This window comes from Quercus robur, chromosome 11 (assembly GCF_932294415.1).
Source record: "Quercus robur chromosome 11, dhQueRobu3.1, whole genome shotgun sequence".
NCBI classification, from domain to species: Eukaryota; Viridiplantae; Streptophyta; class Magnoliopsida; order Fagales; family Fagaceae; genus Quercus; species Quercus robur.
Genome location: NC_065544.1, coordinates 27,464,153 through 27,482,865, shown reverse-complemented (window position 1 = coordinate 27,482,865; position 18,713 = coordinate 27,464,153). Strand labels below are relative to the sequence as shown.

Here is an 18,713-nt window from a genome sequence, read left to right as displayed (position 1 = left end):
ACTTTGCGAATTAGGCATAGATCTTCTATTTACTAATCATGGTGTGGATGTGCAGGATCCCCGGACGGGTCAAGTGCTTGGGACAGGCCGTAAGGTTGGTCGCATGTTTGAGGTTCATGACTTGAAGATTCCTTCACAAGTTGTTTCTGCAGCTGCTACCACTGCCACCTCCTCACCTGATCTATGGCATGCTCGTCTTGGTCATCCATCCTTATCTCGTCTTCAATTATTAGCTTCTCAAGGTCATTTAGGTTCAGTTCAGTTTCAAAAATTTGATTGTACTTCCTGTCATTTTGGCAAACAAACAAAATTGCCCTTTAATAAAAGTGCCTCCTTTTCTTTTGCCCCTTTTGATCTTATACATTCTGATATTTGAGGTCCTGCACCTGTTCCCACTGAGGGGGGATCTAAATATTTTGTCATATTTGTGGATGATTTTTCTCGGTATACTTGGATTTATCTGCTTCACCATAGGTCTGAACTTGTGTCTATTTACCAAACATTTCATAAAATGATTGAAACACAGTTCAATCGCACCATTAAAGTCTTTCGATCAGATAATGCTCAAGAATATAATGATAAATCTTTCCTATCCTTTTTAGACAGACATGGTACTCTTCCTCAGCGGTCTTGTCCTTACACCTCTCAACAAAATGGTCGTACAGAACGAAAACATCGTCACATTCTTGATGTTGTCCACACCCTTCTCATTTCTGCCTCTCTTCCTGAGCGCTTTTGGGGTGAGGCTGCACTCACTGCTGTGCACACCATTAATCGTATTCCTTCACCAACTACACACAACAAATCACCATTTGAGCTTCTCTATGGTCAAACTCCTGACTACTCCTCTCTTCGGGTTTTTGGTTGTGCTTGTTTTGTCTCTCTTCCTGCTCATGAATGAACAAAGTTCCAACCTCGTACTCGTCTCTGTTGTTTCCTTGGTTATGGTGTGTCTCAAAAAGGGTTTCGCTGCTATGATCCCATTTTTCATCGCCTTCATGTCTCCCGTCATGTTGAGTTTTGGGAACATCGTCCTTTCACGAGGCTTCAGCAGTTTACTACATCTTCTTCCTCAGAGTCTCCCATTTTTACTGATCTTTTCCTCCCTCTCTATCCTGAACTTGTGGAGGATTCTTCAGCATCGACTGCCTCTCCAAACGACTCATCTCCGGTTCTGTCTCCGGCATATGACCCGCCTGTCTTGGATCCTGTGGCACCACCCTCTCCTGAGTCTCCTATTGGTCCTGAATTTCGTCGTTCCACTCGGGTAAGCATTCCTCCCCCTTATCTCACTGATTATCATTGCTCTTTTGCTCTTGCCACTCTCTATGAACCTCACACCTATCGTGAGGCTCATACTGACCCTCTTTGGCAGCAAGCTATGAATAAAGAACTATATGCCCTTCATAAGAATCACACTTGGGATATGGTTGATTTGCCTCCTGGTCAGTCTGTAGTAGGTTGTAGGTGGGTTTACAAGATCAAGACCAAGGCTGATGGATCTGTTGAACGATACAAAGCTCGCCTAGTTGCCAAGGGCTTTACTCAGGAGTATGGTATTGACTATGAGGAAACATTTGCTCCTGTTGCTCGTCTTACATCTGCTAGATGTCTCATTGCTGTGGCTGCTGTTCGCCGTTGGCCTCTTTATCAAATGGATGTGAAGAATGCTTTCCTCAATGGAGACCTCCATGAAGAAGTGTACATGCAACCACCCCCTGGCTATCCACACTCAGGCAATCAAGTTTGCCGCCTTCGCCGTGCTCTTTATGGCCTCAAGCAGGCTCCTCGAGCTTGGTTTGAGAAGTTTAGCTCAGTTGTTGCTCAGCAGGGTTTCATTTCGAGTCCTCATGACACTGCTCTCTTTGTTCGACGATCTTCTGCTGGTATTACTCTTATTCTTCTTTATGTTGATGATATGATTATTACTGGAGATGATTCTGCAGGTATCCGCTCTCTTCAGAACTTCCTTAGTCAGCATTTTGAGATGAAAGATCTGGGCACTCTCAGCTATTTTCTTAGGCTTGAGGTTACCTCATCTTCTGATGGATACTATCTTTCCCAGGCTAAATATGCTTCTGATCTTCTCTCCAAAGCCGGTGTCACTGATAACAAGACTGTTTCCACTCCTTTGGAATACAATGCAAAGCTTACACCCTTGGACGGTGAACCTATATCCGATGCTACTCGCTATCGTCAGTTGGTTGGCAGTTTGATCTATCTCACTGTTACTCGTCCAGATATTTCACATGCCGTGGGTATGGTTAGTAAGTTCATGGATGCACCTCGTTCTGTCCACTATGCTGCTGTTCTTCGGATTCTTCGATATGTCAAAGTTACACTTTATCATGGTCTGCATTACTCCTCTCGATCTTCTCTCGAGCTTCATGCTTATTCAGATGCTGACTGGGCAGGTGATCCGACTGATCGATGCTCTATCACAGGTTTCTGTTTCCTGTTAGGTACTTCTCTGGTCTCATGGCGCAGCAAGAAGCAGGATGTGGCTTCCCGTTCCAGTACTGAGGCTGAGTATCGTGCCCTTGCCGACACCACTTGTGAGCTTGTTTGGCTTCGCTGGCTCTTGGCTGACATGGATGCTCCACAGCCCACTGCCACTCCTCTTTATTGTGACAATCGTAGTGCTATCTACATTGCTCATAATGATGTCTTTCATGAACGCACTAAGCATATTGAGATCGACTGCCACATCACTCGCCAGCATCTTAAGAAAGGAAATCTCAAGTTATTCTCCATCTCCTCTGCTGACCAGCCTGCTGATATCTTTACCAAGACTCACCCGCCTGGTCGTCTTCGAGATCTTATATCCAAACTCCAGTTGGCTTCCTCCTTGCCACCTCGAGTTTGAGGGGGGATGTTAGTGTATAGCTTAGACTAGTTTAGCCCATTGGGCTTAGCCCAGTATACTGTACTTGTAGTTTACTCTTTTTACTTGTACTGCACACATATCTAGCCTATATAAGGCTCTCTATTGTACATTGTTCTATACACATCAATATACAGACTATTCAGTTTATAATCTTAACAAAAATGATCTCTCGACTTCTCAAATGCCGATATAAGTAACGTTAAAGTCTTAATGTGCCAATATATTGCTTTTCGGTTGGGACATGAACAAAACATTAACCTTTTACTTTATCACTTATTATTTATAAATTTTCTCTTAAAAGATGAAATTAGAATTTGATTGTTTAATTTAATGTCATTATTTAGAAAGTGATCAAATGGGAAATTATTGTGTACTCCTGGAGTACCATAAATGCGTATTCCCTCCTCTCACATGAATGGTGGGTCTCACTAATTAAATTCATGGTAGGACCCACTATTTATGTGCGACGGGAGAGTACGCATTTATGGTACTCCAGGAGTACCTAATAATTTTCCCAAACTAAGTTGGTTGAGCAATTTAAGTTATTGAATTGATTTATCATAATATTTTTTTTCTTGATTTGATCATTTTGGTCCTGTTAGGCTAAGTTCTTATTTATCCTAAATTAATTGGGTTATTGTCATGTAATGAGATATTGTAAACCTCTTTGTTGTGTAATGGTGATGTTAAGAATGTGTATTATTTGCTTTTAAATGACACTAAAATCTTTGAATCAACATTATTTAAGATCCGGTCAATGCATGCTAAGGAAGTTTCCACAAAATGTTGATGTTTTATTCATTTTCTAGTTTCCCCAATTTGTTAGGGTGTTTGTGGAAAAGTAAACTGATGGATTATGGCTTGTGAGATAAAACATTTATCAAATTTAGTTGAAGTATATTCACCTTGAGGTCAAGCCTTAGTGCGATGGCAAGTTCCTTCAACCAAAAGTGACAGATCATGCGTTTGAGTTTGAGAATCAGCCTCTCCAAGAAAATTGGGGATAAGACTGCTTATCATAAACTCTCCCAAACTTCACAAAAGTAGGACTTTGGTGCATTTGATACGAACTTTTTAGTTTAAGTATATTCATCTCCAGAGTCACTTCTTAGGATTTAAGTTTGGTTCAAAAGTTATGTTTCCATAATGGCTATAAAATGCTAAAATGTAGCAAATACTTCTAATTTATTTTACAGCAGATACAACCATGTAAATCTAGTGAAATGATCAACAAAGATTAGATGGTACCTTTGATTAATTATTGAAAATTATTTACTGATTTGGGGGGGGGGGGGGGCGGGGGTTGGCATTGGCCCCTAAATGTATGGACTGGTTTAAAGGGGCAAAAGCTTTGAATCCAGAATTACAAAGGGAACTTGTTACATTTTGTCACTAAGGCAATGTTTACAAAGATGTGGGACATTTTGGAATTGGAAAATAGAAAGTTGGACAACTCTGGTAATGCAGTTTGTAGCACATCTCTTGGATGACCAAATTGTTTATGCCACAAATCCAACTTATCTGGACAAGGATTTCCTGCACACTTGTGTGCAGGAGTTGCTATAAACAGGGTTAGGTGGCAACATCCATGGTGACACTTGTCCTAGTATCATGTGAAATGCACATGATTAGTTTTAGGCTGTGTTTGTTTTGGGTGTAAATGATTTCCGGAAAATATTTTATACCCAGCAGCGTGTTTGGGTGCACATGTAAAATAGAGTTTTCCGGAAAATCAAAAACTTTGACCGTAAAATAAGCCCTTTGACCCGGAAAATGAATTACGCTTCTATTTTACCTTCAAATCATTTCTGGACTCAAAGACGCTCAAAGAGAGAGAAAGAAGACCCACACCAAGTCAAAGGAACTAGGGAGAGAGCTACCCAAGATCAAGCCTGTGTCCACCGCCGATCAAGCCCGTGTCCACTGCTGGTTAAGCCCGACTCCACCGCCGATCAAGCCTATGTCCACTGCCGGTCAAGCCTGTGTCCACCGCCGATCAAGCCCGTGCCCACCTGCCTCCTCTCACCGGACTCACACCCAGAGAAAGAGAGAAAGAAGACCCATCCCTCAAACTGAGCAAGGAAAGGGTACTCTGACGACCCATCCCACTCCAGTGACCCATCCCTCATCCTCACTGACCCATCACTTGTCCTCGTCCTCCGCTGATCCATCCTTCGTTCTCAGGGTACTCCGCCAACCCACCTCTATCGACGCATCCCTCGTCCTCACCAACCCATCCCTCATCCTCACTGACCCACCTCCGCTGACCCATCTACCTCCATTCTTTTCCCTCAAGACCCACCTCCTTTCTTTTCCCTCAAGATCTACGATTTTATGGGGTTCATATAGTGTGTTTTTATTTTGTTTACATGATTTGGTTGAGGTAGTAACAATAATTTGTTCTTAGTTGCAATTGATTTGTTTTTGCTGGGATTTGCTTGTATTAAGGTAAGGTTTTTGACAATTTTCTGGAAAATGTTTTACATGCAAAACCAAACACTGGAAATATTTTTTTAGGTGTATTTTACAAAACACAACCAAATAGAAAAAAATGTTTTCCTTTCCGTAAAATATTTTCAATTGAAAATATTTTACACTCAGAAAACATTTTACATCTTACCAAACGCAAACATTTTCTCTCTCTCTCAAACGTCAAACATGCAAAAAGGAATCCATCTCTCCTCTCTCTGAAACCATGACTCTCATTCAGCGAAAAAAGAAGAAAGAAACCATCACTCTCTCTCCTCTCTCCCCCCCCCCTCTTCGAAATCATCAGACTCTGTGTCCATCTTTCTTCCTCTCTCTTCCTCCTTCTTCATTCCTCTCATTAGAAACCACAGCCACCTCAGCCCGTAATAAAAAACTCTTGCTACCAATCCCACCTAAAACCAAAGATCCAACATGCAACAAGGAATCCTCCCAAAATTTAGATCCAATCTATGCACAGTGAGGATTTTGGCTCTAGTGTGTGCAAGTATTTTGGAAATCAGGGTTTTGATCTGGCACTAAATCATTGGGGATTTTGTTTTTTTTTTTTTTTGGGATTTTGGATTCTTGTTGTTTGGATGCCAAGAAAATATTCAAGACTGAAATTAATGTACTGATCTGTGCACAATGAGGATTTTGGCTCCAGTATGTGCAATTTTTTTGGGAATCAGGGTTTAGATATGGTGCTAAATCAATTGGGTTTTATGAGGATTTTGGCTCTAGTATGTGCAATTTTTTTAGGAATCAGGGTTTAGATATGGTGCTAAATCAATTGGGTTTTATGAGGATTTTGGCTCCAGTATGTGCAATTTTTTTGGGAATCAAGGTTTAGATATGCTGCTAAATCAATTGGGTTTTATGAGGATTTTTTTTTTGGGGGGGATTTTGGATTCTTGCTGTTTGGATGCCAAGAAAATATTCAAGACTGAAATTAATGTACTTTTTGATGAATGAAACTAATTCAAAACTTCTTGAGATGAAGGCAGATTTATCTTTGGCTAGTTTTAATGCTTGAGATGGCAAAGAGAGAGAAGGGATGGACGAAGGAGGTGAAGAAGAGAGAGAAGGGATCTAAAGGCTTGATGGGTGAAGAAGGGAGTGAATTTGGATTTTGAGAGAGAGAGAGTGTTGCTATAATTTTTACAGAAAAAGTTAACTCAAATTTGATCATGTGCGTTTCACATGATACTAAGACAAGTGTCACCATATATTATTGCCACCTAACCCTGTTTGTAGCAACTCTTGCACACTTGTGTGCAGGAAATCCTTGTTCAAAGACATATATAAGCCAAAGGAGAACCACAAAAACAAAACAAATGTACCGAGTATATAACTACCAAGTCCTGCTTTCTATGCTTTATAAGAGCATTCTCATCAAGAATGCTAAATATTTTAGCATTTACCACTTCAAAATCCTACTTTATCAATTTTAACATACCATTTTACAATCCATCAAACATTCTATTTTTTTTACAACTTCATTTAAATAATATTATTTTTATTTTACCACTTTCTCTCTCTTTCCACCACTTTCTTCTCAATGGCTAGCCACTGTTAGCCACAACCACCATAAACCATCAACATTCCACAGCAAACCCAGACCCATGGCCAACCCACTGCCACCACAATCAGTATCCATCCAAAAATCAACCCCACAGCCAAAAAAAAAAAAAAAAAAAAAAAAAACAACAACAACAACCCATCAAACCGTGAGAGGAAGAGAGGGAGGCGGAGGATAGAGAAACCCATCAAACCCAAGACCCATGCCTCAGCCACAACAACCCACCTCCACCACCACCCACCCACCTCGTTCTCAACCCCAACCAAAACCCACCACCCCGTTCTCAACCCCAGCCAAAACCCACCACCTTGATCTCAACCCCAGCCAAAATCGTCACCGAGCACCAACGATACCCGCCAAACATTACAGCCACAGCTCCGGTCACAACAAGAAACCACCACCACAAGAACCACAAGAAAACACACAACACGCCAATCTCCACACCGGTCTACACATCGATCTCCTCCACGCCGATCTCACACCATCACGCCATTCTCCTCGCCACCAAGCCGATCTCAAACGTACGATCTTGTTGTGCGGGAGTGAGGAAATGAGAGAGATGTGAGAGACGGAGAGAGAACCAAAAAAAGAGAGAGATTTGGGAGATAAAGCTGGAGAGAGAGAATAAATAAATTAATAAAATATTATACAATACTGCTACAGTGCGCTCTCAAAAATGAGAGTGCACTGTAACAGTATTGCAAATTTTATAACATTTACCAGGTTTGATGGAGTGGATTTTTGGGTTTAAGATGCTAAAAAATAGCATTTATAGCATATGCAAGGCTTGATAAGAATGCTCTAAGAATGTAATCTACTATAGTGGGCTAGCAAAAACTTTTTCTAAACAAAAACTACTGAAGAGACAGATATTGGATACAAAAAAGTACTTCCATTCTAACTAGTATCTATCAAAAGGTTGAAAGATTGACAACATCAAGTGCCCTATTGACTTTTACAACTATAGAATAAGTATTCCCCTTTTATTTTTTTTTTTCTTTTCTAATAAAAGTTAGCCTAAATGATTTGTCAGAGACTCACAATACTGCAAAGCTGTGTACATCTATGTAAAGACAAGTCTGCAATCAAATTTCAATGGGAAATGCCTGTTCTGTTAATGATGGACTCATTTATGATTGTTTTTCTCCATGAATTGATTATAAATTTAATAACGATGCATTAAAGGTTTCTTTTTTAAAATAAATTCTCTTATGGGTTTGGTAGTAATAAGAACCAATGAATTTTATTATAAAATGTTACTGTTACAACTTACAAACATGAAAATGGAATGGGGTGATTTCACTAAGCTTGGTGCCTGTGAGCCAGTCATCTATGACCGACTTCTGAAACTCCGATAATTTTTTTAATTATATTATTTTTGCATGCTGTAAATCTCACTGCACAGGATTGGTGGTACCCAAAAAAATAGTAAATAATGTTGAGTGAACAAATACCACATTTGGAAACTGGCTTTATGAGTAAATAGTACTAACGGTTAACAAGACACAAAAAGCCCTTACAGTAATAAGAAGAATTGCTCCCTTCAGGTGGGAAGGCTAGTAGAAATGCACCTTCTCATTAAAGGAAATCAACCATAGCACTGTCAATCCAACTACAAAACAGTAACTATTCTAAAGGGGTCAAAAAATGGGAAGGTAAATCAAAGACTATAGATACAGGAATTGCCATTGCCACAGTAAATCGGCTGTAAACCTTCTGCAGCTGCTATTGTTTTCTGGATATGTTCAGGACTATGCACCAAGCCTGTAGATCCTGCCTCAAACTTTGGAGGAGCAAGATACACTCCCTCCTCTAGCATTCCCCTGTAGAATCAGACATACCTAGCAGTACTACTTTTCTTTGCATCCCCAAAGTTGTAAACAGGCCCTTATGTGAAAAAAAACCCAGACATGCCATGTATATACCCACTGCACATCGCATGCCCTGCCTTTTTCCCCAGCATCAATTATACCTTGAACAAGTTCACCTGTGATCTTATTCAAATATTTATAACTTCCTGATAATAACTTTTTCAAATAGTAGGAGAGCACCAATATCTTTAGTGATTTTGCGTATGGCATTAAGGAACTCAGGTTTAGGAGCAATGAAACCAGAGTTCCCAACAACAGGTTCAAGAATCATTGCCGCAATCTCTCCTTAATTAGTCTCAAAGAGATATTCCACAGCGGATATGCCATTGAAAGGGGCGGTTAGAGTTTCATAAGTGGCTCCTTTTGGCACACCAGGGGAGTCAGGGAGCCCTAAGGCGGCAACCCCCCTTCCTACCTAGACAAGGAATGGATCAGCATGGCCATGGTAACAGCCCTCAAACTTGATAATCCTCTCCTTGTCAGTGAAAGCACGGGCCAGGCGGAGAACACCCATGCATTCTGTACCTGAATTAACAAAGCGGACCATTTCTATGCCCAAAGTATTTTCTAGCAGACAAGGAGCACCAAAGCTGGTTCCTTTCTTCATCGTTTCAGCTAGGGCAGCAATTACCTGCAGGTAAATAATAGCTTGGAACGTTATCCACTGCAATATCTGGAAGACTACCATCAGAATTGAAAAACAAATAAAGGATTCATCATTCATCCACCATTACAGGGTCTAGTTCAGGGTATTGGCAAGATAAATCTTAAGAATTACAGTTCTCCAACACTTATTTTTCCCCCAAGAAAGAGGGCTGTGTATGTGGAGTTGTGGACAAACCTACTTTAACAAAGTTATCACTTCTCTTCAATAAAGCATTATAAGTTATAACTCTTCCCCAGCTAAATTAATTTGTATAGTCTATTTAGATTAAAAAATAAAAATATTAAAACAAAATACTAATGCATCAACTTGTAAGAAAGAAATGTAAATAAAATAGTGAATAACCTCTGCATTGGCTTATTAATAGCAGATGAATCCAATTGGAGGAAAATTATTTTCTTTTGAGGCTCTACCTGATTGACAGACGAATGGTTTTTCTGCATCTCCAATTACTTTGTGTGATAAGCATGTCATCTTAAAATGCATGCATGTATGCATGATGCCATGATCTCTCATCTGAATGTTTTAAATTCCCAGAGGCATTTTCTTTGTGGATTAGCCGATGTTTCATTAAAGAGGGAAAAAAAATCTAGAAGGCCAAAGTTTTAATGAATCTCTCTCTTGTTTTATTTTATTTTTGGGTTAAGTTCTAAGTTCTAAGTTTGTGAATTCAAAATGGCTTTTTCCCTCCAAATCATTGTAATTTTCATGAACTAAAAGGGCAACTATTCTCGGGAGTAATGGATGCTCCAAGGACATTAATTTTTGAAATATCTTTCAAAAATTTTATAGGAAAAGGGAAAAAAATTATTAATTATTTTAATATCTTTTTATGTTTCTCATGAAAATAATATCAAAATTTTCTTAAAATTGTCCACTAAAAAATGACCTGAAGGCATCCGTTAACTGGACCATTTCTCTTATGGCTAATAAACTCATGAAATAGGATTGTGGGACTTAGGAGCTTTAATTTCCTTGCTTTTGTACATAGTTAGGTGTTTTTTTCCTAGTTAGAATGTACTCAATGTCTAGGGTTGAATAATAATGGTTACAATAGTAGAATTCTTAAACAAGTAACAACTTCAAGCAGGGATGAAACCATCTTTGTATTGTGGCACCCCAATTTTATTTATTTATTATTATTATTTTTTTTTTTTTTACAAATAAAGGCATTCAGATCTCTTCTAATATCTGACTATTTCCTCGCACATGTGCAGTCTCTCATCCCACATGCATTGAGTTATTACATGGAGGAATTCGTTGGGAGTAGCTCCAAGATACCAATAAGAAGTTTTGAACCCAAATTTTTTTTTTTTTTTTAAATGTCAAAACCCGTCATTAAAATCATAAGAAAAGCACTCGTACAATCATGAAGAGGCCATGCTTGGACATTTGGCTTGTTGACAGATACAAATTCAGCACCACCTTTTATATTGACTTGCTTTTATTATTTTGGCTTTTGCCATGGCGAATAATTTTTTGTGTAAAATTTAGATATAAGGTACAATATATTAAGTTCTTAAATTAAATTCAAATATATAGTTGCATTGCATTTAATTATTTTTGAAAATAATCACTATTTTTATTTTATTGGTGAATGCAACTAAGTGTTTAAATTTAATTGACTTAATGTACTATACCTAAGGTACTTTAACCAAGTTTTACCTTGACCTTTTGTATTGGCTTGTTTTAGAAGCTTCACATTTTTATCCTCATATCTCAAAACTCTTACACAAACCAACTACCCTATTCCCCAAAGGCAAACGCCTCTCATGATTTCATCACTTTCATCTAATGCTCTCGCATTCTTACTTAAGTCCTCCCTCTTCTTTAATTAAGAGTTTCTTATTGAACATAAGCACATTAAAATCTTGAGATGTGCATACAAAGGGAAAATGTTAATTTTGAAAAGAATGATAGTTTGTATTGTAAAAGAAATCACCCAAAATTTTACAATGGAGATTATAATGGGTGGATTTTTATTATATGAAAGACTACCATGCAATCATAACTTTAATGGAAGATACTGAATCCTTATTAAAATACTTGTTAAATATGTAGGTAGCAAATTAAAAAAACTCTTGAACACTCAACAGAGTTTAGAAAGATGCAAAAGTCTCATGTAAGATGATTTTGTTGATGTGTAACTTTTGTGAGTGTACATACAGACATATATAAACCAAAGCTCAGAGAATATGTAATTATATTCTATAATTAGAGTCTAATTTTGCGCCACATGTCTAATTATTATTATTATTATTATTATTATTATTATTATTTTTTTTTTTTTTTTTTTTATCTTAGTGCCCATTGACTCTTTGACAACACACATCAAAAATCAAGGAGACCACAATAATTACATTCATTCACCTAGGTACACACATTAACAAACTCTCTCTCTCTCTCTCTCTCTCTCTCTCTCAGACCTTTCCATTCTTCAATCTGTCTCTCAAATTCATAATTTAAAACCAAGGAAGGTAGTGCACCAAACTATATTTCTCTTGCTACGATCTTTAATTTTCAGCCTTAACCTCATAGGATACGTATATCTTTAATAGTTACTTCTTTTCAGGATATGTTAGACCAATCAAAGACAAATAGGTTTCAATATTTTTAGACATGGAGACTAGAAAAAAGGCAATATTGTGGAACTGATGGATGCTTGGTTAGGGGACTCATTCTCTATCCCTGCATCACATAACCAAAATATTGTTCATTGTAATTTGTGACTTATATTCCAATATTAATGTCACTTTGGTAAACTACTAAACTGTATTTGGTAGACTACAACTTTTATTAAATCCAAAGGCAGGGCAATAGAACCTGCAAGCCTCCAAGATAGCAGAAGGTAGATTATGCATATTATTACTTTGTAGTTTTATTATTACTTTATAGTTCCCAAGTACAAAGCTCTAAAGTATATTAATTCTTACATAGTTTTGTCCTATGTATACCCATTAGTTTTCAGGTGTAGAATTTTGGGCCATGTTGAGGTTAGTTCTTGGTATAATTTATTGATATAGTGCTTGAATCGTCGATTTTCAATGGACCCATGTTCAATTCTAGCATAAAATCAAAGTTATTCGTTTGTAGGCCTGGTTTGCAATTTGTACATAAAGATATAGTGAGGGTTTGAGTGATAAAAATATTTATGTAGTGAATTTGGGCTTCGTTCTAGTAGAGAGTTGGTGAAGAGTGATTGTTTTGGCAGTAAGGTTTGTGGGGTTTTGGTATTTGAACGTAAGGGAGAATGTTTGCAATGGAAGCTACGACTACACAATTTCCTTCTAATATAAATTCTTTTACTGTATAAGATCACACATGAGTGGGTTAGTGTTTGTACATTTTAGACAAATTAGTCGTGTTTGCTTTCTCTATGAGATCATTTATTGGGCTTTTGGAACATATATGAGATCTCTTAGTAGACCAAAATTTCCAATGTCTTTTGCAGGATTAACATCAATAATATGCATTTTCAGGTTTGTGTTTTTTCCTGTTTTTACAAATGTGTTTTTTTTTTTTTTTTTTTTTTTTCGGTTCGTTTTTCTAAGATTTAATCAAATGTTAATTTTAAAATCCAAATCAGTTGTGACAAAAGTTAGGTTTTTCTTTATACATTTTATCTCTTTAATTGAATAATGACTCGGCATAAAAAAAAATTATAACAAAATGTAAAAGTGTTTTAGATTTTATGTTTTCATTTTTTTTAAAAGAACACTTTTGTGTTTTATTTCAATTTTGTTTCCAATTTTTATGCCTTTCTAAGATTCAACAAAGTATCAATTTTTGAGGTCTAAATGTCTAATTCCATTTCAAGGCAAACCCTAAAAACTCTAAATTGTCTCATGTGTCTAATTCCATTTTAAGGCAAACCTTAAAAACTCTAAATTGTCTCATGTATTGATAAATGGTATAACTAGTATTTGTTTAAATTTTGTCAAGGGGCATAGCCAACTTTATAAATATCATTGTCTCATGGTAACACTAATATTGTATAAATTTTGTCGAGTGTCATAACTACCTTTGTAGATATCATTATCCTATAATTAAAAGACTTATGTTCTTCCTACTAGGGCTGATTTCAATAAAATTTATTAAAAGCTTAAATTGTCTCACATAATAACAAGTGGCATAGTCAATTTGGCATACGTTTAGCACGTAGCATAACCAATTTTGTTAAAATCATTGTCATACTACTAAAATACTTTTTGAAAAAATTTACTTCTCCAGAAGGAATTAATGATCATTATCCTATAACTAAAAGAATTCTTAAAAAAATTTACTTCTCTTAAAAAAATGCAAAGAAGTTTCGGCACCGCCACAATTCTTACAAAAAAAAAATGATAATGTTGAAGAATTAACACAAACAAAAATATATATATATATATATATATATATCAAGTGTTGTTACATCTTATTAATAGAATTTTATCATGATTTTTAGCTAATCCTTCGACTTAAAGAATTTTACATATTTTGACAAAAATAATAAATAAAATAAGATATAAAAATAACCCCTAACACCATTAGAATTGACAAATTCCCTTGTATAAGCACATGTTACTAGTTAATTTGATAGTTTAGTCTCGACCTTCCAAACAAAAATTCCTAATTCCGCTATTAACTTCGAGTCTCTAAAAAAACAAAAAACAAAGAAAAGAAATGAGGATGTGAAGAAAACCATAATTTGAGGGCCAAAAGAGAGGGACCATTATTCAGGTTATGCATGACACAGAAAATTCAGCCTAAGTTTTCTTCCCTGAGAGTCCCCAAAAAGGGAAGTGACACGTTTTTTTTTTTTTTTTTTTTTTTTTTGATAGGGGTAGTGGCACGTTGAGACTTGAGCTAGAGAGAGTCCTCAAAGCTTGGATTGAAATGCATTGAACCAAAATATCCAGTTACAGTAGATTCAAACGAGTCAGTGAGATTCAACGAAGAGGAGAATATGCTTTTGATTAATTTTGGTGCATCCATCCATCCATGCATCATCATCATCATCATAAAAACAATACTCCGTAATTTTCACTATTCATGTGTACGAGTTTAGAGCCCACAACAGATTTGGAGATGGACCTGATTTTTTGTAAAGGTCTTGATCGCATCAAATGATGTAAACTTTCTAGCGATTTTGATTAATAATAATTGTCTTGAAGACTGAAAATCCAATCAATCAAATATTCTTCGTAACATACAGAATTGAGTGTGGAATATATATCAATGTGTCATCAATCAATAATGCGTCACTTGAGAGTTTGGTATAATGAATGGTTTGGTACTTTAGTGTTTATTTCCTTTTATAAGTAGTTTGTGTCAAATTTTACTTTTCATCAAAAGTATTATTATTCATAGGATATTATATCCACAAAAACATCATGGTATAATAATGAATGATTTCTAGACTAATTACCATAAGGGTGAGAATTCTAGACTAATTACCATCAAGAATCCCCAACATTCATACAATTGCAATTATTAATAATAATATTATTATAATACTAATAAGTAAACCTCAAAAATCAACACAATTGTTACTGCAAATAATTGTTATCTATTGGAGGAAATTTTATTTTGTGGTCAAATACATGCACAAGGATTTAGAAAATTTGCAACTCAAAACTTTAAAATTTCTAAGGAAAATTATAGAACCACTACTTTTACCACAATTTTTGTTACAGCTTGCTCATGTAGTGGTGGATCCATATGTGTTCACAAATCCACCACTCATAACTCTCCACGTGGATAAATTGTAGCAAAGTTATGGTAAAAGTTATAATTCTAGCCAATTCAATTTGTAAACACCATCCATAACTAAAAAAAACATAATATCCATGACTGTCGTACCAAATTCTCTTACACAAGCTGAGCTATACCTAAGAACAGAGTAACCAAAGTAGAACAGACTCGACTATTAGTATCAGCTATCAGGGTGACTATCAAAAAGTAAAAACTGTTTTTTCCCTGCAAGAAATACCTTTTTTTTTTTTGGGTAGCCTATCATAAACTAAACAACACTCTATTTAAAATGAAACAGTAAAATAACTAGTAAACATCACGTTCAGAAATCTAAAGCTTAACAAGGGCCAAGTGGACAATTTGGTTGACTTTGAAGGACCATAGCTGTATGATGTTGTCAGTTTCAAGTCCATTGTCAACTGCAACCTTTTGCCACCCAGAGCTGAGCATGTAGGACGTGCTGCTACCCAACTTCCACTTCTTCAAAACGATTGTTGATTCTGCAAGGCTGGGCTCTATCAAGGGGACTTCCATTCCTTTGTAATTGATTCTATTTGCTTCCCTTTGCTCCAGAATGGTATGGTCCTCTTTACTGAGAAAGTCAATCCTCACCTGACCATTTGGTATGGAAAGGCGAGCAAAGTATGGCCTAATATCGGTTTTGGACAATCGTTTCTGGATAACAAGCTTCAAATCTTGGCCGTTAAGCCCATTGATTTTGTCCTGGAATTGGGTGGGCAAGCAAGGTGGTGGGTGAGGACCAGCTTGCTGAGTGACTCTGGGTCTGGGTTTGATCCGCTGCCTCTTGGGTTTGGGTGGCTTTTCTTTAGATAGCACAGAGTCAGATTGATTTGGACTGGTAATGAGTGAAACGGCATGAGCAAGCACAGACAAACCCTCAAACTTGTGATGATGATGATATTTGTTGGGAGACCCCTTAGCTTTATCTTTCCATCGTTGGCTGTAAACCTGCAAGCAAAGTATGAAAAATGCTTAAGTTCCTCGTAAATTATGATGTGAATAAATACATAGTAAATCTTATGCTAACCATTAAACATTTATATTAGAATAAGAAGCACGGAAACTTTAAAATTTTGGCTCTTTTGATAGTCTGTAAGTTAAATTTAGGCTTCAACTTTACTTGTTTGTTAAACAAACAAATATAAACAAGTGCTTCATGAGTGGAGCTCAAGCTTTTTATCCATCACAGTAGTAAAAATAAAACTCACAAGGGAAGGCTTTGATCTTCGTCTTTGAGCACCCCAAGTGGAAAACTCACAGATGGTAATAGGCTTGTCCATGCCAATTGAGAAATTTGAGAAACAGAGACGTAGAAAGCAATGAGAAAGGGAGAACAAAGCAACAAGAGAGAAACCAGAGGAAAAAAAACGGGGATTGCTTAGTCGGTTGGTGTGAGAAAAACCAAAGTCTGGGGCCTCTTTATAAAGAGCTTGATAGCATCATTCATATTTGATGAGATATACGGGAGATTCCTTAGAAGAAGAAGAAGAAAAAAAAAAAAAAAAACAAATATATCAAGTGAGTCCCACATCGAACATACTAAGCTTTATTAACAACTATAAAAGATTTCAATGGTAGTAAGTATAGTACAGGGAAAAAACAAATCCAAGTCATCTACATGTCCAAATCAAGTCCTTTGCGATTAAGTACATAAATAACACATATATAAACATAAATAAATTGGAAGAACCGCGCACTACATAAACATCGTCCAAGTAAAACCGCGCACGTACATAAATAAATTGCAAACAAGTCCTGACAAGTCCTGCGCATATATTGACAAAAAATAATATTTAAAAAAAGAATAAAGTATCTTATGCATTTGAAAACAAATATATTTATTGCATTGTTTTAATAATAAGTTATTACATACCTTAGTTTCACATAATATGAATTAATTATATAACTTAAACATCATAAACATAAATAAATAAATTGCTTCCAATTGTCCAAGTACATAAACATAAATAAATAAATTGCTTCCAATTAAATTGCTTCCAATTGTCCAAGTACATAAACAAAAATAAATAAATTGCTTCCAATTGTCCAAGTAAACCGCGCACGTACATAAATAAATCGCAAACAAGTCCTGACAAGTCCTGCGCATATATTGACAAAAAATAATATTTAAAAAAAGAATAAAGTATCTTATGCATTTGAAAACAAATATATTTATTGCATTGTTTTAATAATAAGTTATTACATCCCTTAGTTTCACATAATATGAATTAATTATATAACTTAAAAGTAAAATATTTATTTATTTTTATTATCTATTCTATTATCTAATTTTAAGTAAATTAATATAAAAAAACTATTTACATATGAATTTTGATTATGCCATTCATCGCACAGACATAATGTTAGTATATATATAAAGCAGAGACCTTATATAGGAGTACATGAAGTTCTGCTATGTGACACTTTAATCATGCATTTAGTCTTTTTAACCTCTTTTCATTAAGTTGTTTTTACTATTACCCAAAAATCACATTAACCTATTTTGACTGTTATATAAAAGATGGGCCAATGTTAATACATGGGCCATTGTCAGCCTCAATTAAATGGAAAATGAGGAAGCTATAAAAACAAAGGCTTTTGGCATTTACTAAAATCCCATCGTGTTGTGCAACTTAGCTATCATTTCTCCTTCTACAAAATTTAGTAGTTTCATAGGGCCAACCTCTTGGTATTCTTTATAAAATGGTTGTTCTTACGTTACAATTTTCTTTGCCATTAATTTATCCAACTTCAGTTACTACCCCTCTTTCTCTCCTCTTATCTTCATCAAAGTTAAAACCCTCAAATGAGATTGCTAAAAAAAAGGCTGATAATGACTACTCAAGAAGAAAGAGAACAAGAACTTGACGGCTAAAAGAGATTGTCACAAATACAAAAGAAGCAATCTTCAATGGAAGATCAACTTTATAGGTCGCATGTTTAATGAAATTTCTCTTAGAAAGGTGATTTGTAATCCTTTGATTTTTTTTTTCTCATTCAGATTCAATCCCACTCTGTCTCTTACTATCTCTCTCCTTCCCAAATCTTATTTTATTTATTCCCTCTCTCTATTTCTCTCCTTTTACCCTTCTTTCTCTTTTTTTTTTTTTTTTTTTTTTTTTTTTAAGATTAATGAAAAACCCGAGCCTTTGCCAAGTCCGTTAGTTTAAGCCCCCACTTGGCTCACAAACCCACATAACTGAGCTCAACTAAATAGTAATACATTATACATATTGCTTGATAACGGTCATTGTGGTAGAGCACAGTTGGGTGGCTTTGATTTTATCTTCTAATTCATAATAAGTTGAAAATTTGCAGTGTTTTATATATGTTCTTTTGGAATTTTGATTAAATGTAATTGACTTATTGTTGCGAGCCATATGTTCATTGAAAATTTCTTTTTGATGTGATGTGTGAAATTTCTTTTGTGATCACTGTTTAAGGTTGATTTCCTTAAAAATTATTTTTTGGTTGGAACAGAGATTATGG

The 18,713-nt window shown here is 35.9% G+C and overlaps 2 protein-coding genes across 7 annotated transcripts in view; one reads left to right on the top strand and one right to left on the bottom strand.

The window, feature by feature from the left end:
• The window catches only part of LOC126707551 (TMV resistance protein N-like), a 79,362-nt gene that overhangs the window by 24,670 nt on the left and 35,979 nt on the right, over positions 1-18,713 (top strand). The window lies entirely within an intron of this gene.
• Positions 15,390-16,576, bottom strand: LOC126707553 (B3 domain-containing protein At2g24670-like). Its single transcript, XM_050407272.1, has 2 exons — positions 16,433-16,576; positions 15,390-16,172 (listed from the first exon to the last, which is right to left on the bottom strand). Exons 1-2 carry the CDS (start codon positions 16,502-16,504, stop codon positions 15,534-15,536), a joined length of 711 nt encoding a protein of 236 aa, XP_050263229.1. The 5' UTR covers positions 16,505-16,576; the 3' UTR covers positions 15,390-15,533.